The sequence below is a fragment of the Theropithecus gelada genome, chromosome 13 (genome assembly GCF_003255815.1).
Source record: "Theropithecus gelada isolate Dixy chromosome 13, Tgel_1.0, whole genome shotgun sequence".
Classification (NCBI taxonomy): Eukaryota; Metazoa; Chordata; class Mammalia; order Primates; family Cercopithecidae; genus Theropithecus; species Theropithecus gelada.
This window is the reverse complement of record NC_037681.1, coordinates 3,055,477-3,076,557: the sequence shown is the minus strand read 5'-3', so window position 1 is coordinate 3,076,557 and position 21,081 is coordinate 3,055,477. Positions and strand designations below refer to the sequence as shown.

At 42.3% G+C, this 21,081-nt stretch overlaps 2 gene segments (V, D, J or C); both read left to right on the top strand.

Annotated features, from left to right (window-relative positions):
• The first annotated feature begins 10,599 nt into the window (after positions 1-10,599).
• LOC112604951 lies at positions 10,600-11,117 on the top strand. The segment is given in 2 exon segments: positions 10,600-10,654; positions 10,771-11,117. Coding segments are annotated over 2 exon segments (402 nt in total).
• Positions 11,118-17,054: 5,937 nt separating this feature from the next.
• LOC112604957 lies at positions 17,055-17,569 on the top strand. The segment is given in 2 exon segments: positions 17,055-17,121; positions 17,247-17,569. Coding segments are annotated over 2 exon segments (378 nt in total).
• The last annotated feature ends 3,512 nt before the right edge of the window (positions 17,570-21,081 follow it).

Below are 21,081 nucleotides of genomic sequence, written 5' to 3'. Positions count from 1 at the left end.
CACCACAGTCTTATTGACTTCACACAACATAAATATAGTACCCTGTGTCAGAAGTCTCACTGGGCCAATGGTATGGTATCAGTAGGGCTGTAATCTGTCACATGCATGTGTGTGAAGAGACCACCAAACAGGCTTTGTGTGAACAATAAAGCTTTTTGATCACCTGGGTGCAGGCAGACTGAGTACAAAAAAGGAGTCAGCAAAGGGAGATAGGGGTGGGGCAGTTTTATAGGATTTGGGTAGGGTAGTGGAAAATAACAGTTAAAGGGGGTTGTTCTCTTGTGGGCAGGGTCGGGGTCACAAGGTGCTCAGTGGGGTAGCTTCTGAGATTCATTGTCCAGGACAAGGAATATCACAAGGTTAATTGATCAGTTAGGGTGGGGCAGGAAGAAATCACGATGGTGGAATATCATCAGTTAAGGCAGGAACTGGCTATTTTCACTTCTTTTGTGGTTCTTCAGTTGCTTCAGGCCATCTGGATATATACATGCAGGTCACAGGGGATATGATGGCTTAGCTTGGGCTCAGAGACCTGACATTCCTGTCTTCTTAAATTAATAAGAAAAACAAACAAAAAAAAAGGTGGTGAAGTGTTGGGGTGGCAAAAATGTGGGGGGGTGGTATGGAGAGATAATGGGCGCTGTTTCTCAGCACTGCTTTGAGGGGAATTAGGGGTGGCAAGAGAACCTAGAGTGGGAGATATTAAACTGAAGAAAGATTTTGGGGTAAAAAGTGATATTGTGGGGTTGTTAGTAGGAGCATTTGTCATATAGAATGACTGGTGAAGGCCTGGATGTGGTTTTGAATGAATTAAGAAACTAAACGGAAGACACAAGGTCTGAATAAGAGAAGGAGAAAAACAGGTATTAAAGGACTAAGAATTGGGAGGACCCAGGACATCCAATTAGAGAGTGCCCAAGGGGGATCAGCGTAATTATTTGCTTGGTTGGCGAGTTTTTGGGCTCTATCCTGAGTGTTTTTATGTTGTCATATACCAGGCCAGATTGATGTAGGTAAAAACAACACTCTTCATTTAAAAATACACAGTCCTCCTTTTTCAGCTGTAAGTTGAGGCCTTGGCAGTTTTGGAGGACAACCACAGCTAAAGAGTCAACCTGGGCCTGAAGGACTGATAAAGTTTGTGATTTATCTGTGATGCTAGCAGAGAAATCATTAGAGAGGCTACGGAAGGTTGTGACAGAGGGTGAAATGCCCACTATTCCAGTTCCAAGAGCAATAGTGGAGGCAGAAAGGCCTAAACCGACAAGCAAGGGAATTACTGGAATAACCCTTTTTTGTCTTGTCGGTTTCATGAGGGGAACAGGAAGTTGTTTGTTCCCATTTGCAAATTGAATTTTGGGACTAAGGAAAACTAGTGTGCATGTGCCTGTCCAATTAGCAGATAGACACATGTAACTAGAGAATCCACAGAGGAAGAAGTGACCTTGTGCAAGGCAATACTGGAACTGCAAAGTGAAAAGATGAGAAGGAATACTAAAAGAGGTGTCTTGTACCCGGACTCCTAGGGATCCAGCTAGCGCAGCAGCCGTCAGAGGTTGTAATGGGGACTCATGGGGTAACTGCATAGAGGGGAAGGTTCGATTTGCATGGTGTAAGAGAAAGTGTTGAGTGTCTATGAGCAACCTTTCACTGTTATTTACGGAGCTGGGTATAAGCAAACAAGAAGAAGGTCTGGGAGGAGAGTCTGAAGACCAAGGGGAAGACCAGTCAAGGACGGAGCGAAATATAGGGTAAATGTCTTCCTAAGCAATAATAACTGCTAATGTTTTTAAGTTTGTCAGTATTGATAGAAGGCTTATCTGTAATATGGAGCTGGAAAGCCCCCAATTGTTTCAGTGATGTGTGTAGCTGGTCTTTGGAGATCAAGAGTGAAGGAACATCGAGAAGATGACAGGTTACCGAGGGGAATTCCAGTGGGTATTTGCCGAGAGATGCATAAAGGAGCAGCCACAGGAATAGTAGCTTGTGTTGTGAGGGGTCCAAACATTGGGGGAGTAGACTTGATATAAGGAGAAAGGCTTTTTAAGGAAGTGTAAAGAAGGGTGGCAGCTTGCTGATATGAAATGTCTGGGGAGGTCTTGCTGGACCTGTCTAGAAAGTAAAGAAATTCTTCAGGAGACTAAAGGTTAAGGCTGTTGAAAGAAGTTGGGAGATGTTGGGAGGCAGGAGATGTTGCACAGTAGGTATGTAAGGGGGGGACAGCTGTGTAAGTGCAGGAAGAAAGGGAAATGCAAAGCCAGCAATTGTTCGCAAAGGAGGGATTAGAGATGGCTGGGAGAGGGTGAGTGAGACTGATAGTGTGGTGGAGATAGCTGGGGAGAGGGAGAAGGTGGCATAAGCATGGGAATGAGAATAACAGTGAGTATAAAAGTAAAGAATAGGACTTCATCAGGGTGAAAGTATTGGAGTGTGCCCTGCCAGCAAAGATCATCTATCCACTCTAAGAGGGAGTCAAGAGTGGCGGTTTGGCGATAGGACCAGGAGATATCAGCTGTGATGGTTTGGAGAAACAGTGTAAACCAGCAGTGTAAACAAGAGCAGGGCATTTATGAGTAGTTGAGAATGGTGACTAGAAGTATGACTAGACAGAAGATAGTAGGGATGACAAGTTTTTGGAGCACAGTCCAAGTAGTGGGAGTGACTGCGTAAAGCCCTGTTGCAAAAAGTAGGGTGAGGATGAATAGACCTAATAGAACGAAGGGACATATTAGGCTTATAAGAGTTATTCATGTTTTCAGAAATGTGAGTGAGTTTAAAGGAAGTAGGGGAGAGTACTTGTGACTTCCAGGAGAAAAAGGAAAGATCAGGCTTGCTGTCCGATGGACACAGCTTTATTCTGGAATGGTGAACCCAGTGGAGAGGGTCCTGCAGATGGACAGCAGTTGGGGTGCTATAGATCACTAGGTAGGGTCCAGTCCATTGAGGCTATAGAGTTTGAGGGGTCAGACTCTTTTTTTTTTTTTTTTTTGAGACGGAGTCTCCCTCTGTCACCCAGGNCAATACGTGGGGGCCGGGCAGGGCTGCGGCCCCTTCTAACTGATATACTTCAGAGTCCTGGAGGGCTTTTTTTTTTTTGAGACGGAGTCTCCCTCTGTCATCCAGGCTGGAGTGCAGTGGCCGGATCTCAGCTCACTGCAAGCTCCGCCTCCTGGGTTCAGGCCATTCTCCTGCCTCAGCCTCCCGAGTAGCTGGGACTACAGGCGCCCACCACCTCGCCCCGCTGGTTTTTTGTATTTTTTAGTAGAGACGGGGTTTCACCGGGTTAGCCAGGATGGTCTCGATCTCCTGATCTCGTGATCTGCCCGTCTCGGCCTCTCAAAGTGCTGGGATTACAGGCTTGAGCCACCGCGCCCGGCCTGAGGGGTCAGACTCTTAACAAGAACTGATCGTTCAGCTAGGGTGGCTTCACATGGCTGGAAATCTGGAGGAGGCAAGAGAAGATTAGCAGCCTGGAGAATTTCCTGTCTAGCTTGCTGGAGGACTGCAAGATAGTTGCCCAGAGGGCCAGTGTCTGGAGCAAGGTTGGGGCCAAGCAAGAAATTGAGTCCATATAAAATTTCAAATGGACTGTACCCTGTAGCATCTTGAGGGCAGGCCTTAATTCTGAGAAGGGCAAGTGGAAAGAAGTACTGTCAAGTCCTTTTTAAGTTGGAAGCTGAGCTTGGTGAGGTTTGTTTTTAAAAGATCATTAGTTCTTTCTACCTTTCTTAAAGATTGAGGACACAAGGGGTTATGAAGTTTCCACTGAATATCAAGAGTCTAAGAGACAGCTTGGGTGATTTGACTAATAAAAGCCGAACCATTATCAGATTGAATAGAAGTAGGGAGGCCAAATCAAGGAAGTATATCTGTTAGAAGGGAAGAAATGACTGCAGTAGCCTTTTCAGAGATAGTGGGAAAGGCCTCGACCCATCTGGTGAATGTGTCGATCCAAATCAGGAGATACTTAAATTTACAGAAATGGGGCATAGGAGTGAAGTCAATCTGCCAATCTTGTGTTGGAGTAAATCCACGAGCCTGATGTGTAGGAAAAGGAGGAGGCCCAAGAAAGCCTTGGGGGCTGGTGGCATAGTAGACACAGCATTGAGAGGTGATGGTCTTAAGGATGGATTTCCATGAAGAGAAGGAGATGAGGGGCTGCAGGAGGCGAGTCAGAGGCTTGTATCCCACATGGAAGTGGTCACGAAGGGAAAAAAGCATGGACTGAGCTTGTGAGGCAGGAAGAATGAATTTTCCATGATTTAAGAACCACTTGCCCTGAGTTGCAAAAGACTGGAAAGGCAGGTTTTCAGAAGAGTTTGTGGGAGTGATAGATGACGAAGAAACATGCTGGCCCTCTGGAGTGGGAGGTGGAATATTAACGGGTGTGGAGTCATTGGCTATTTCTTTTGCTGTCCTGTCGGTATAGGCATTTCGTTTTGCAATAAGATAAGTAGGTTTCTGGTGTCTTTTACAATGAATGACTAAAGGCTTGGCTAGCAGGAGAGCAGCCTTAAGGAGGACCTTTATTAGGGAGGCATTGATAATGGAAGAGGTTTGTGTGGTAAGGATGCCTCTTTCAGCCCAGATGGCAGCATGGTTATGGAGCATGTGCAAAGCATATTTGGAGTCAGTATAAATGTTAATGTGCATTCCCTTAGCGAGAGAGAGCACACGAGTTATAGCAATCAGTTTGACTTGTTGGGAAGTGGTGGAGGGAGGAAGTGCAGCAGTTTTGATAATAGAGTTGTGGGACACATCAGTACATCCAACATTAGCTGGTGACAATTGATTGGGTGGTCTGAATTTTGAATTGGAAGAATAGAAATATGAGGAAAGGGGGAAGATGCTATGTGTATCAGGGAAATACAGTAATGTGGTTCAGGACTTGTGTTGGGTACTAAGTGAGAAGCTGGGTTGAAATCATGTCCATGGCCAATAGTTACTGTTGGGGTTTCAATAAAGAATGAATAGAACTGGAGGAGTCGATGAGCAGATAGTTAAGTGTGAAAGGTGTAAGGAGGATATTCATGCTTGAAGGTTATGAGAACTGTAGAGGGTAGGTCGAGCATAGCTTGTGAGTTTGAGGGCTTCCAGAAGTATTACAGCAGCAGCTGCCACTGCACGCAAATATCAGGGCCACACCAGAGTTGTGAGGTCAAGTTGTTTTTTGTGGTTTTTTTTGAGACAGAGTCTCACTCTGTTGCCCAGGCTGGAGTGCAGTGGCCCAATCTCTGCTCACTGCAAGCTCCGCCTCCCAGGTTCACGCCATTCTCCTGCCTCAGCCTCCCAAGTAGCTGGGACTACAGGTGCCCGCCAGCACGCCTGGCTAATTTTTTGTATTTTTAGTAGAGACAGGGTTTCACCGTGTTAGCCAGGATGGTCTCGATCTTCTGACCTCGTGATCCGCCCGCCTCAGCCTCCCAAAGTGCTGGGATTTCAGGCGTAAGCCACCGCACTCAGCCAAGTTGTTTTGATAGAAAGGCAACAGGCCATGGTCCTGGCTCCTGTGTGAGGACTCCAGCAGCACAGCCTTGTATTTCAGCTGTGCGTAAGGAAAAAGGAAGGGACGAGTCGGGGAGTGCTAGTGTGGGAGCTCTCTCTAGGGCCTTTTTGAGAGAGCAAAAAGAAGAATGGGGCAAAGACGTAGGGTCTAAGGGATCAGTTAAATTACCTTTTGTGAGCTTGTAAAGTGGTTTGGTTAGGATAGCAAACCCTGGTGTCCAGAGTCAGAAATATCCAACAATGCCTAAGAAGGAAAGGAGTTGTTGTTTGGTGGTGGGGATTGGAGTCTGGGAAATTAACCGACCACGGTCTGCAGGAAGGGTGCGTGTATGTTGATGGAGGATTAAACCGAGATAGGTAACACCAGGGGAAGAAATTTGTGCCTTGGAGGGGGATACTCAGTACCGCTTTGAATAGAGATGTTGAAGAAGCAGGATAGTGTCCTGTTGGGAAGATTGCTAAGAGAGGCTGCAAAGAAGAACATCAAACTATTGAAAAGGTAGGAGGCAGATGGGTGAAAAGAAAGCAGACCATGAGAAAGGGCCTGGCCAAAGTAGTGTGGGCTGTCCCTGAAGCATTGGGGTAAAACAGTCCAGGTGAGTTGTTGGGATTGGTGGGTGTCAGGGTCAGTCCAAGTAAAGGCAAAAAGAGGCTGAGAGAAGGGATGCAAGGGGATAGTAAAGAAGGTGTCTTTGAGGTCAATAACAGAATAGTGAGTTGTGGAAGTGGGTATTGAAGATAGGAGGGTATACGTGTTTGGCACTATAGGGTGGATGGGAAAGAAGATTTGATTAATAAGGCAAATATCCTGAACCAACCTGTAAGATTTGTCCGGTTCCTGGATGGGTAGGATAGGGGAGTTGTAAGGAGAATTTGTAGGCTTTAAGAGGCCATGTTTTAACAGGTGGGTGATAACAGGCTCTGGTGGTAACAGTGATTAGGTTTTAACGGGATGGTAAGGGGTGCATGATCAGTCACCAGGGAGGGATAGAGGTATCCTATATTTGTGGATTAAGTCAGGGAGACACAAGGGGAAGATGGGAAGGTGGCTTAGAAGTGAGGAAAAGGGTGGCAATAAGGTGTGGCTCTAGCCCGGGAATAGTCAGGGAAGCGGATAGTTTTGTTAAAACGTCTCGACCTCATAAGGAAACTGGGCAGGTGAGGATAACTAAAAAGGAGTGCATAAAAGAATGTTGTCTGAGTTCACACGAGAGTTGGGGATTTTTAAGAGGTGTAGAAGCCTGGCCATCGGTACCCACAACACTTATGGGGGCAAGGGAAATAGGTCCTTGAAAAGAAGGTAATGTGGAGTGGGTAGCCTCCACATTGATTAAGAAGGGGACAGACTTACCCTCCACTGTAAGAGTTACCCAGAGTGTCTGTGATGGTCCAGGAGGCTTGCGAGGTGATTAGGCAGCATCAGTCTTCAGCTGCTAAGCCGAGAAGATCTGGGAAGGAGTCAGTCAGAGAGCCTTGGGCCAGAGTTCCAGGAGCTCTGGGAGTGGCTTCCAGGCGAGTTGGACAGTCCAATTTCCAGTGGGGTCCCACACAGATGGGACACAGCTTAGCAGGAATCCCAGGCTGTGGGCATTCCTCGGCCCAGTGGCCAGATTTCCAGTACTTGAAGCAAGATCCTGGGGGAGGAGGCCCTGGAGGAATGCCGGGCTGCTGCAGTTTAGGCATTTTTAAATTTTGTGACCCAATGTAAGCAAAACACTATCTGAGACAGGTCTCAATCAATTTACAGGTTTATTTTGTCAAATATATGGCTTATGGCCTGTGACACAGCCTTAGGAGGTCCTGCAAACATGTGCACAGCGTGGTTGGATTACACATTGATTTTATGCACTTTAGGAGACACAGAAATTACAGGCAAAGACATAAATCTATACACATAAAATATACATTAGTTTTTCCTGGAAAGGTAGGGTATCATGAAGAAGGGGCTTCCAGGTCATAGGTGCAGTCAAAGCTTTCCTGACTGGCTACTGGTTGAAAAAGTTAAACTCTGCCTAAAGAGTTGAATTCACCATAAAGAAATGCTTGAGTCTAGAAAACGGGGGGTTCTTGTCATGTAGATGAATCCTATGGGTGGCAAGTAAAGTAGATGGTGAATGTTGCTTATCAGACCTTTAAAAAATGTCAGACTCTTTGGAAAAGACTTAGTAAGCGGAGGAGATTCTCTATAGAATGCAAATTTTCCCCACAACAGGCAGCTTTGCAGGGCCATTTCAGAATATGTCAAATAAATATTTTTAGGGTAAAATATTTTTATTTTCTCCAGGGCCTATTATCTGTCATGTTGGAGTATGGTATCTTGTTGCTAAAAAGTACCTGTTTTGTCAGTCCAAAGATCTCTGTTGTAATGACAATGCTGGTTAGTTTGTCCTAGAAAGGTAGGATATCTTGAAGCAAGGGCTCCAGATCATACATGGATTCAAAGGTTTTCTGACTGGCCACTGGTTGAAAGAGTTAAGCTCTGCCTAAAGAGTTGAATTCATCATAAAGAAATACTTGAGTTTAGATAAGGGGGTGTGGAAGCCATGGTTCTTGTCATGTGGAGGAATCCTGTGGGTAGCAGACAAAGTAGATGGTGAATGGTGCTTATCAGACGTTTAAAAAAAAAAAGTCAGACTCTTAGGAAAAGACTTAGTAAGGGGAGGAGATTCTCTCAAGAATGAAAATTTCCCTCACTACAGGCAACTTTGCAGGGCCACTTCAGAATACGATGAAGAAATATTTTTAGGGCAAAATATTCAGATTTTCTTCAGGGCCTATTCTCTGTCATGTTGAAGTATGGCATCTTACTGCTACAAAGCATCTGTTTGGTCAGGAGAGTGCAATGAGGCACATCTAAACCCATCTGTCAGTCATAGCCTAACTTAGTTTTTCAAATTTCTTTGAGGTACTCTCTGCCAAAAGTGGAGTCCACTCAGCTGGTTTGTGGCCTACAACTTAATTTTTGATTTTAACACACAGGAAAAAAAAAAAAATTCACTGCAAAAATTCAATCTGAAATAGATTGGTAAAGAAAAATTAAGTGCTTCCTAAATATTCCTACATGTCAAAGAAAGAGAAATTATTAGAATTCAGATGAGAAATGCCCCTCATACAAAAGATTAATGATTTTCTTTTTAATATCTCAGTTTGGGTCCACCAGCAATGGGGATTCCTGTTTAGGGAGCAAATTTACACTGGGAGGAAAGGAAGAAAGTGAGAAAGGGAACAGAAGATGAATGGTAAAAGATACATCAACAACCCACCTGACTCAGGAGAACTGAAGATCAACCACATGTGGAAACACGGACTAAATTCCTTTGGGCTGTTCCACCTGAGAGATGACAAAGCTGGGGTATGTGTACACCTTATCCTGTCCTCACTGATTGTGAGCTGTCTCTCTTGTTCTCTTTCAAGCTGATATAACAGGTTCCTTGTCACTGTGTAATTCATAAAGAACACAAATTTGTTTTCTCACACGACTGGAAAATGGGAAATTTAAGATCAAGGCATGGGCAGGTTAAGGTCTGTTTTCTTTGCTTTCAAGATGATGCCTGGAATTTTGGGTCCTTCAAAGGAAGGAAGGCCATGTCTTAACATGACAGACGAGCAGGGGAGAGAGAGAGAGAGAGAGAGAGAGAGAGAGAGAGAGAGAGAGAGGGATCCCAGCACTACAATGCCTCCTTATAGTGACATTAGTGTATTCCACTAGAGGGCTCCACCCTGACAACCTAAGCACATCCCAATAGGCCCCATATGGCATTACCTCTACACTGAGAATTAACTTTTCAACAGATGGATTCTGGAGGACACTCTGAAACCACAGAACTTGCCTAAGAGATACCCATTCTAGGCCATTTGGTTAGCAATGTATGCAGGCAGAATTCTCTGCCCAAGACTGTAAAGAACATAAGACATGTATATTGCCATTGGAAATTGGCTCACGAAGTCAGGCATCAGTAAAATTTTGCACAGCCCTAGGCTGCAGCCCACTGATGTTCATATAGTTAGATCCACTTCCCCTGCTACTGAGGCAGGTTGGGACATTTTTGGGTACATTAGAGATGTGCGATATAATGATTGCAAATCATTTCCAGTTTCATTTGGATCAAACTGCTTTCTCCATGTACATAGGCAATTGCTTGATAAGAGATTCAGTGTCTCTTTCCTAAAAATGTTAACAGGGTTGCTGGTGTCTGGGTCATGGTGATGTCCCAATCACTGATAAAAAGTAAAAGAAGAAAGTGGCGTTGATGGTGCATGGCAGGGACATGCTCCGTGCAGTGGCCACCCTCACTAAGAGAGATGAAATTTGGGAAATAACACTCAGTGGCAGAAAAGAAGGTAGACTATGAAGATGCCCACAACAAGAATAAGCTGCAGCCCATTTAGTCTCTGGGTATTACAGAGACCTGCAGCTCTTGATAATGGTGGATCTGTGAGTGCTGCATGCATTGAGAAAACATGGTATCATCTCTGTGCTTCTGTAGTAAATTGCTTGATCTTATAGTGGTAAGAACAATGGCATAACACCATTACCTAATACTTACACATATACATAGCATCATGTCAATAAATTTTATTTTTAATTTTTTTATAAAGGAACAATGTTAAACTCACAGAAATGTTGCAAGTATAGGACAAAGTACACCCTTCCCTAACAAAAATCATTTGAGAGTCTTTTGAAGACCTGAGAATCATACCGTTTAACATTTTATTATGTATTTCCTACAAACAAGAATGTTCTCCTAAGTCATCCCCATACACCAATGAAATACATTACTCCATCGACTCCTGAGGAATATTTCAAACTGTCAAAAAAAAAAGAAAAACCTAAAAATTGTCTCTCATAACAAAATAGTCCCCAGTAGAAACACATTCTCTGCCAACAAATTTGTGCTACCCTGCTCTTACCTGGAACACCTGGGGACACTGAGCTGGTACTGAGTTATTCTGATGAGCTAGCCCTGCAGCTGTGCCCCTTCTGCCCCATCTTCTGCTCATTTGCATGTTCTCAGGGCACATCCTCCTGCCCTGAAGACTTCTTAATAGGCTGGTTACACTTCGTGCAGGAGTTAGACCCAGTCTGGACACAGCATGGACATCAGGGTCCCCGCTCAGCTTCTAGGGCTCCTGCTGCTCTGGCTCCCAGGTAAGGAAGGGGAACATTAGGAATTTACTTGGTCCAGTGTGCTCAGTACAGCCTGGCTCTTCAGGGAACTTCTCTTACAATTGTGTGGATATTTGTTTTTATGTTTCCAATCTCAGGTGCCAGATGTGACATTCAGTTGACCCAGTCTCCATCCTCCCTGTCTGCATCTGTAGGAGACAGAGTCACCATCACTTGTCGGGCGAGTCAGGGCATTAGCAGTTATTTAGCGTGGTATCAGCAGAAATCAGGGAAAGCCCCTAAGCTCCTGATCTATGATGCATCCAATTTGCAAAGTGGGGTCCCATCAAGGTTCAGCGGCAGTGGATCTGGGACAGAATTCACTCTCACCATCAGCAGCCTGCAGCCTGAAGATTTTGCAGTTTATTACTGTCAACAGCGCAATAGTTATCCTCCTACAGTGTTACACACCCGAACAAAAACCCCCAAGGAAGCAGATGTGTGAGGCTGGGCTGCCTCAGCTGCTCCTCCTGATGCCTCCATGGGCTGAGAGTGTTCCTCAGATGCAGCCATACTCTGATGGTGTTGGTAGAGGGGGACATGAAGTCACCTCTGCATCCCAATTCCTTTTTCTTTCTCAGCGCCAGCTGCACAGACATAGCAATGCCTCTCCTGATTTAATACAGACAGAGATCATGACACCTGAGGAGTCTAGTTTATGGCTTCAGTTGGAATTCATATAACAGAGAAGAAGCCACTGTAGATATTCTAAGCAGGAATTGTCTTAATACAGAGAATTAGAGTCTAAACTACTGAAGTCTAAGTAAAATGTAGAGCTGAATCTCTAAATTTAATGTTTACTTGCAAAGAAGTATTTGCCAAATGAGACATACAGGAAAACTCAATGGTCTTCAATATGTTGGAAGAACAAAGAGAAGTAAGCATTTTATGGAAAAGGGAAAATGTTACCTATGACTCTTTGAGAAAGTTCATTGGCACTAACAAGGGTTGGGAGCTGGCAAGCTCAGGCTGGTCAGCAGTGGTGGACAAAGTGAATCCTAGAATTATGTCAAGTTATCTCAGAAGTTGTGGATCAATTTGATTTCAGGTTACAATGAGCCAAAGCAGTGAAGTTTGCAGAGAATTTTGTTACTGAAATACCGGGGATTCAGTGAAGATCTTGCTGCTCACCACACAGAAAGCCGATCACTAAGACAACAAGCATTGCCAAGGAACAGGTGTTAATCAGGTGCTGCAACCGAGGAGATGGGGCACGATTCGCAAATGTATCTCCCTGAACTACTAAAATTAGGGGTTTATATAGCAGGGAAGAAATGTGGGAAAACAGGAATGGGGGGGTAAGGAAGATAATTTGATCAACAGGAAACAGGAGGTCAGTTAGGCAATTATAATGGGCAAAGGGTCTGATGTCTCACTCTTCCAATTCAGTGATATATAACTTTCAGGTCCTTGATAGTATCTAGAGGCCTGATGGTTGGTTTCCTGAAAAAAGAACTTAGATTAACAAATGTAACTATTTTGAGTTTTAAGACTGGGGGAGTCAGTTTCTATGTTTATTCAAAAAAACATAAACATTAGTTCCATGGGATAATAGGGCTTATTTCAATTGAGTTCTAGCAACAGTATTTTGCATCCTGAATGCCTTTCCCTCCTGGATTCTTGGTTCTGTTGGGTATGACAAGAATGACTGAATTCCTACGATTAACTTTTACACTACAACCTTTCAAAGCCAAGGATATAGTAGTCAGGAAGGTTGATAGTAGAAGCAAGATTCTCTAGTACTCCCTCGGAAAATAGAATTCGTCTGTCCCTGAAGTATGGACTATCTAACCATGTGGTCCTCATTCCTGTCTGAAAGCTTAACGGTGGGGTGCTGCTGCTCTCAGCTTCCTACAGCATCTTTCTAGGTTTTTCTCCAAGCACAAGTGTTGACAAGGAAGAAGAAGGAGGGAATCGCCATGTTTGGGTGAATTCGGTTTCTAATGGCTGGGATTTGCATCCTGCTAGACAAGAAGCTTTTCTGGAGCTGCTTTAAAAGAAACAAAACCTTCCCAAGGACCCCCTTTCCTCTCTCTTTGCCTAAAATAATTTCTTAATAGCTCCTATAACACTTGGGTTCCAGAGACGAGGACATGGACATCTTTTGGGGTGGGACATTATTGATTCTACCAACAAGAAACATATTCCCCAGGGTTGTCCTTCTCTAAAGTAAAATTTAAAAAATCACGAAGTATTTTTATGAATCAAGAGAGCTGGACAAAATCTTAGACTCGGGTTCCTCTAACTTGTGATTTTTATCTGTTGGGGTTCACTCACTCCACTGTCACTAATGTAGATTAATATATTGATGTCTAGGTAGTTTTAGAGGATTTTCAAAGTCTGAGACCCAGTAGAAACAAAACAGTATCTGAGACAGGACTCAATCAATTTACAGAGTTATATTGCCAAAAATATGACTTATGTCCTGTGACACAGCCTTAGGAAGTCCTGTAAATATGTCCCCAAGGTGATTGGATTACACATTGGTTTTTTTGCACTTTAGGGAGACACAGAAATTACAGGCAAAAGCATAAATCAATACATATCAGATATACATTAGTTTGTCCTGGAAAGGTCGGAAAGTTTCAAGCAGGGGCTTCCAGGTCATAGGTGGATTCAAAGCTTTCCTGACTGGCTACTGGTTGAAAGAGTTAAGCTCTGTCTAAAGAGTTGAATTCATCATAAAGAAATGCTTGAGTCTAGAAAAGGGGGTGTGGAAGCAAAGATTCTTGTCGCATAGATGAATCCTATGGGTAGCAAGTAAAGTAGATGGTGAATGTTGCTTATCAGACCTTTAAAAAATGTCAGACTCTTTAAAAAAGACTTAGTAACGGGAGGAGATTCTCTATAGAATGCAAATTTTCCTGACAACAGGCAGCTTTGCAGGGCCACTTCCGAATAGGTCAAAGAAATACTTTTGGGGTAAAATATTTAGATTTTCTTCAGGGCCTATTATCTGTCATATTGGAGTATGGTATCTTATTGCTACAAAGTATCTGTTTTATCAGTCCAAAGATCTCAGCTATAATGATAATGCTGGTCAGTTTTGTCTGAACCCCAAAGGGAGGACAGCATAATGAGGCACATCTAAATCCAACTGCCAGTCATGGCCTAACCTAGTTTTTCAGATTTCTTTGAAGTTCTCTCTGCCAAGAGAGGAGTCCATTCAGCTGGTTGGTGGCTTACAACTTAACTTTTGGTTTTAATACCCAGAAAAAGAAATCATTGCATAAATTCAATCTAGAATAGATTGGTAAAGACAAATTGTTTCCTGAATATTCTTACATGTCAAAGATAAAGAAATGATAAGACTTGAGATGATTAATACCCCTCATACAAAAGAATAACAATTTTTTTTTTTTTTTTTTTTTTTTTTTTACTATCTTAGTTTCAGTCTACCAGCAATGATGATTCCCATTTAAGCAGCAAATTTACACTGGAAGGAAAGGAGGAAAGTGAGGAAGGGAACAGAAGATGAATGCTAAAAGACACATCAACAACCCACCTGACTCAGGAGAACTGAAGATCAACCACATGTGGAAACATGGACTAAATTCCTCTGGGCTGTTCCACCTGGGAGACTAGGAAGCTGGGGTATGTATACCCCTCATCCTGTCCTCACTGATTGTCAGGTGTCTCTCTTGTTCTATTTCAAGCTGCTATGACAGATTCCTTGTCACTGTGCAATTCATAAAGAACAGAAATTTATTTTCTCACACTTCTGGAGAATGAGAAATTTAAGATCAAGGCATGGGCAGGTTAAGGTCTGCTTTCTCCATTTTCAAGGTGAGTCCAGGAGTTTTGGGTCCCTCAAAGGAAGGAAGGCCATAGTTTATCATGACAGAGGAACAGAAGAGAGAGAGAGAGAGAGAGAGAGAGAGAGAGAGAGAGAGAGAGAGATCCCAGCCTTTTAATCCCTGTTTATAGTGGCATTAATGTATTCCACTAGAGGGCTCCACCCTGACGACCTAAACGCATCCCAGTAGGCCCCACATGGCAATACCATTATACTGAGAATTAACTTTACAACAGATGGATTCTGGAGGACAGTGTCAAATCATGGCACTTTCTAAGGGATATACATTCCAGGCCGTTTGGCCAGCAATGCATGCAGGCAGAGTTCTCTGCCCAAGACCCTAAAGAACATAAGACATGTATACTGCCATTCTAAGTGAGCAGAGGTACAGCAAAGTGGAAAGCCCTAGACTACAGATGGGGACTGCTACATTCATCCTGGCCCAGTTAACCCTTGAATAAATTGGGTGTGAAATTTGCAGATCCACTTATATTTTCTTCTGTGTGTGTCACCTGTGAGCAAGCAATTAATAAGTTGCAAATATATTTTCTCATTTTTATAGTTTTGTTAGTAACATTTTTTTCTTTACCATGCTTTATTGGAATAATAGAGTATATCATATAAATAACTTAAACACAGTGTTAATCAACTATTTATTTTATCACTAAGGCTGGCAGTCAAAAGTAAGCTATTAGTACTTAAGTTAGAAATGCAAAAGTTCTACACAGGTTTTCAACTGCACCAGTGCTCAGTGCCCCAACCTCCACATTGTTCAGGGGTCAACAGCTCTTTCAGTCTGTAGCTGCATCTCTCTGGAACAGCATCTTGGCAGGTGGGTTGTAATTAAAGGAATCCGGTAAATAACATTTCAAACTATGCTGCATTTGTATGATGATATGTAAAACCCACAGTATTTAGAAAACAGCAAATGCACAAAAAGGCTTTTCCTAAATATCCTTTATCTGCCTAAAAGCAGATTCTCCAGAAGGAAACCAATTGTCAAGAAAATTCTTCCTGAGAATTTTTATATCAGGGAAGATTAACACAAAACAGGAATCAAAAATAGAAGAGACTGGGAATTGATACTTTATCCAGGCAGGCTGTTACCTGTTCTTTTGAAGATGCACTTCTATTCTCATCTATTCTCTCTAGGTTGCCTGCACTTCCCAATTCCCTCTTCCCTAGAAAGAAAATAAAATCAACTGGATCTCACTGAATTATCTGGGTAATCACCCTGCTATGATATCCTGCTGCACTTCAAATGAATTTTGTTTGCCTTTTCTCTTATTATTCTTCATTTTGTCAATTTATTTTCAGCAAACATTTAGAGGACAAATGGAACTTTTTTCCTTTCTCCCAATATCAGCAAATTCCCTTAAAATTCGGGCAGCTTACAATGCAGCAGAAAGGTTTGTGCACAGGCTACAGCACTGTGATTTGGCTTCCCTATTCAGGCATCAGTAAAATTTTGTACAGCCCTAGGCCACAGCCCACTAAAGCTGATGTAGTTGGATCCACTTCCCCTGCTATTGAGCCAGGCTGGGACATTTTTGGGTACATTAGAGAGATGAGATATAACGAGTGTAAACCCATGTACGGTTTCATCTGGATCCAGCTCATTTCTCCATGTACAAAAGGCAATTGCTTGATACAAGATTGAGTGTCTCTTTCCTAAAGATGCTAACAGGGAGGCTTGTGTCTGCATCAGGATGATATCACCAGTCACTGATAAAATGTAAAAGAGGAAAGTGGCATTGATGGTGCATGGCAGGGACATCCTCCGTGCACTGGTCACCCTCACTAAACGAGGAGAACTTTGAGAAATAATACTCAATGGCAGAAAAGAGGGTGGACTATGGAGGAGCCCAAAACAAGAATAAGGTGCACTCCATTTAGTCTCCGGGTATTATAGAGACCTGTAGCTCTTGAAATGGTAGATCTGTGAGCACTGCATGCATTGAGGAAACACGATATCAACTTAGTATATCTGAAGTAAATTGCTTGATCTTATACTGGTAAGAATAATGGCATAAGACTAACCTAATAATTACAAATACATATATATATCATCGCATCAATAAATTTTATTTTTAACGTTTTTAGAAAACAACAATGTTAAACTCACAGAAATTTTGCAAGTAAAGCTCACTTATCCCCTTCACTAACTGGAATCATACAAGAGTCTTTTGAAGACCTAAGAATCCTACCATCTAACGTTGTACTACGTGTTTCCTACAAACAAGAATATTTTCCTAAATAATCCCCACACACTAATGAAATACATTACTCCATCGGTTCCTGAGGAATATTTCAAATATTCAAAAAAAAAAAAACCTGAAAAAAGGTTTCTCATAACAAAATAGTCCCCAGTAGAAACATATCTCTTCAGACAAATTTGTGCTACCATTGTCTTACCTGGGACACCTGGGGACTCTGAGCTGGTGCTGAGTTACTGAGATGAGCCAGCCCTGCAGCTGTGCCCAGCCTGCCCTGTCCCCTGCTCATTTGCATGTTCCCAGAACACATCCTCCTGCCCTAAAGACTTATTAATAGGCTGGGCACGCTTCATGCAGGATTCACACCCAGTCAGGACACAGCATGGACATGAGGGTCCCCGCTCAGCTCCTAGGACTCCTGCTGCTCTGGCTCTCAGGTAAGGAAGGGGAACATTAGAAGTTTACCTAAGCCAGTGAGCTCAGTACTGCCTGCCTTTTTAGGGAAGTTCTCTTACTACATGATTAATTATTTGGACATTTGTTTTTATGTTTCCAACCTCAGGTGCCAAATGTGACATCCAGATGACCCAGTCTCCATCCTCCCTGTCTGCATCTGTAGGAGACAGAGTCACCATCACTTGTCGGGCGAGTCAGGGCATTAGCAGTTATTTAGCGTGGTATCAGCAGAAACCAGGGAAAGCCCCGAAGCCTCTGATCTATTACGCATCCAATTTGGAAAGTGGGGTCCCATCAAGGTTCAGCGGCAGTGGATCTGGGACAGATTTCACTCTCACCATCAGCAGCCTGCAGCCTGAAGATTTTGCAACTTATTACTGTCAACAGTATAACAGTAACCCTCCCACAGTGTTACACACCCGAACATAAACCCCCAGGGAAGCAGATGTGTGAGGCTGGGCTGCCCCAGCTGCTCCTCCTGATGCCTCCATGGGCTGAGAGTGTTCCTCAGATGCAGCCACACTCTGATGGTGTCGGTAGAGGGAGACATGAAGTCACCTCTGTACCCGAATTCTTTTCTCTTTCTCAGCCCCAGCTGCACAGATATAGCAATGCCTCTCCTGAGTTAATAAAGACAGAAATCATGACACCTGAGGAGTCTAGTTTATGGCTTCGTTTGGAATTCAAATAACACAGAAGAAGCCACTATAGATATTCTAAGCAGGAATTGTCTTAATACAGAGAATTAGAGTCTAAACTACTGAAGTCTAAATAAAATGGAGAGATGAATCTCTAAATTCAATATTTTGCCTGCAAAGAAATATTTGCCATATGGGACATACAGGAAAACTCAATGGTCTTCAGTATGTTCGAAGAACAGGAGAATGTTAGCGTTTTATGAAAAAGGGAAAATATTACCTATTGCTCTTTGAGAAAATTCATTGGCACGAAGAAGGGTTGGCAGCTGTCAAGCTCAGGCTGATAAGCAGTGGTGGACAAAGTGAATCCTAGAATAATATCAAGTTATCTCAGAAGTTGTGGGTAAATTTGATTTCAGGTTACAATAAGCCAGAGCAGTGAAGCTTGCAGAAAACTTTGTTATTGAAATGCCAGGGATTTAGTGAAGATCCTGCTGCTCAGCACACAGAAAGCCAATCACTAAGACAACAAGTATTGCCAAGAACAGGCTTTAATCAGGTGCTGCAGCCAAGGAGATGGGACACCATTCACAAATGTATGTCCGGGAGAAACTAAAGTTAGAGGTTTATAGAGCAGGGAAGAAATGTGGGAAAACAGGAAATAGGGAGGCATAAGGAAGATAATTTGGTCAATAGGAAGCAGGAGGTCAGTTAGGCAATCATAATGGGCGAAGGATCTCACTATCCTGTTTCAGTGATATGTAAGTTTCAGCTCCTTGATGGTATCTGGGGGCCTGATGGTTGGCTTCTTGAAAAAAGAACTCAGATAAGACAAATGTAACTATCTTGAGTTTTAAGACCGGGGGAGGGGTCAATATCTATATTTATTCAAAAATCCATAAACATTGGTTCCATGGGATAATAGGGCCTATTTCAATTGCATTCTAGAAACAATATTTTGCACCCTGAGTGCCTTTCCTCCTGGTTTCTTGGCTCTGTTGGCTATGACAAGAATTATCCAATTCCTATGATTAACTTTCCCACTACGACCTTTCAAAGCCAAGGATATAGTAGTCATGAAGAAGATATTAGAAGCAGGATTCTCTGGTGCTCCCTCAGAAAAGAGAATGCACCTGCCCCTAATTATGGGCTTTCTAACCATGTGGTCCTCAATCCTGTGTGGAAGTGTAAGGGTGGGTGTGCTGATGCTGACAGCTTCCTACAGCATCTTTCCAGATGTTTCTCCAGTCCTAACCTCTGTCCCTGTGTCTGTCTTAAGTACCAATGGAGAATATTGAGTCATTCTTTTCTGACTTCCACATCTCATGGGAGGACTTCTTATTGGGCAACTCTACAGGACAAAAGAGAGACGAAAAGGAACATTTACATAATTTAAAATGATTTCTTCCACAATGAGGCCATTAAAAAAATATATTTAAAGCCACATGTTGAAAACACATCCAGCTTTATTTTCCTCTCCATGCAAATTTACGTTTTCAAATATTTTCAAGGTTGTAAAGGTTGAAAGCACAATTATTTGTCCATGGAATGATCAAACACCTTTTTAATTAAATGGAGTTAATATTTTCTTGAAAATTTGTACTCACTGAAGTAAAGGAATATATTTAAAATGTGTGAAACTATGTTAGAAATTATTGGGCTTAAATTCAACTGTGCAGTTTGGTTTGGGATGTTGTTGACTCCTCAGACCTGCCACAAGAATCTTGTGTCATGTGTACTCACTGCTGTTCAGCCTTGTCCTCAGAAAATTGATATCTATAGACTGAAGGCAAGCTCAGTGCCCTTCAGAGAAACCACTCAGCTGAGCCCTTCCTTGATCAGCCAGATGATTGTGAACATGAGCATCCATGAACATGAAAACAAATGTTTCCTGTTATCACCCACTGAGCTGTATATTTAACCAGTTACCAATCACTAATGCATGAAAGCTTCTTAATACAGTATTTACACCTTTTATAGACAAATATATTTTTCTTAAATTGGTGGTATAAATGTGAACATTTAGTAATGAAATTATGAAGTTATTAAGGGAAAAATTAAAGTCAAAATTAAAACTAATTAGTATTTCAGTATAAAAAATTAAAATTTACTTTATGGAAGAATGTGCATATATGTATATAATATACATAGAAGTGAAAATGCATTTATTTGATAAAATATTGGCTACAAATATATATAGTATTCATATACATTTAAATAATCTTTGTTACATTCCATACAAAAATGGCACTGTGCACCACATATAGTTGATACTCTTGCTAAGAAAATTTCTTTGTATTCTTTATTTTAAAACTCTACCAAATGCTTGTCCTTACCTATAATATTTTTCCAACTAAGTAGAGTTCCCAGGTTAGGACTAGAACAAATTTTGACTAATATTGAATATTAACCATGGCATCCTATGAAAGTCTCCATTATGTTCATGCCCACAATGATGATATGCCAAATAGAGTTCTCACAACAATGGATGCTGGATGGAGTCACATCAGTGCCATTGTCAGGGAAGCCCTGGAAATGTAAAAACCATAACAGCAGGTAAACTGCAAGGATTACGTCTGATGATCACATTGCCAAGAGAACAGCAACTTCATCATATTGGCTGTTGGTTTTCACAGATCATCAAGCCTCAAAACAAATGCAACAGGATGATTGCAGACAAAGCCATTCTGGATGAGCTATGACTAGATGTTTCAAAAATGAGGCATAATCAAAGAAAATGCTTTCCAACTGAATATTAATTGAAATGCCATTAGTGAGCAGGGGCTTTTAATAATGAGGATGATTCAACACTTGGACTTCAGTCAGTCACCTTTCCCAGCTTTCTCAGGGAGTATCATGAACCAATGTTGTGGAGGTCCCAGTGGGGACTCAATAATATGAGTTGCAAATAACTGAGACTTACAGGGCTACTGGCTCTTATAAATACCTAATTTGCCAAGAAGAACCCTTAACATTGTATGACACATTAGGGCTCAGACTAATAGCTGGTATCAGGTGATTCTAGTGGACCTCATGTAACATGAGGAGGGCAGTGGTTATTTTCCTACATATGAATTTGCCTTTCTTTTCGGTTATGTTTCTGTATAAAATATTACTTGAGGATTTTCCAAGTGCTTTTATCAGTGTCAGGAAATTCGTCTATGATATGGATTTGGATCAAGCAAGCTGTTTACCTCAAAAAATAAGTGAAGCGAAGTGTAGCTCATGCTCTTGTCATGTGCACAGGTGCAGCTTTCCCTATAGATGGGGAAAAACTCATTATTAGTCAAGCGAAGTTGGCAC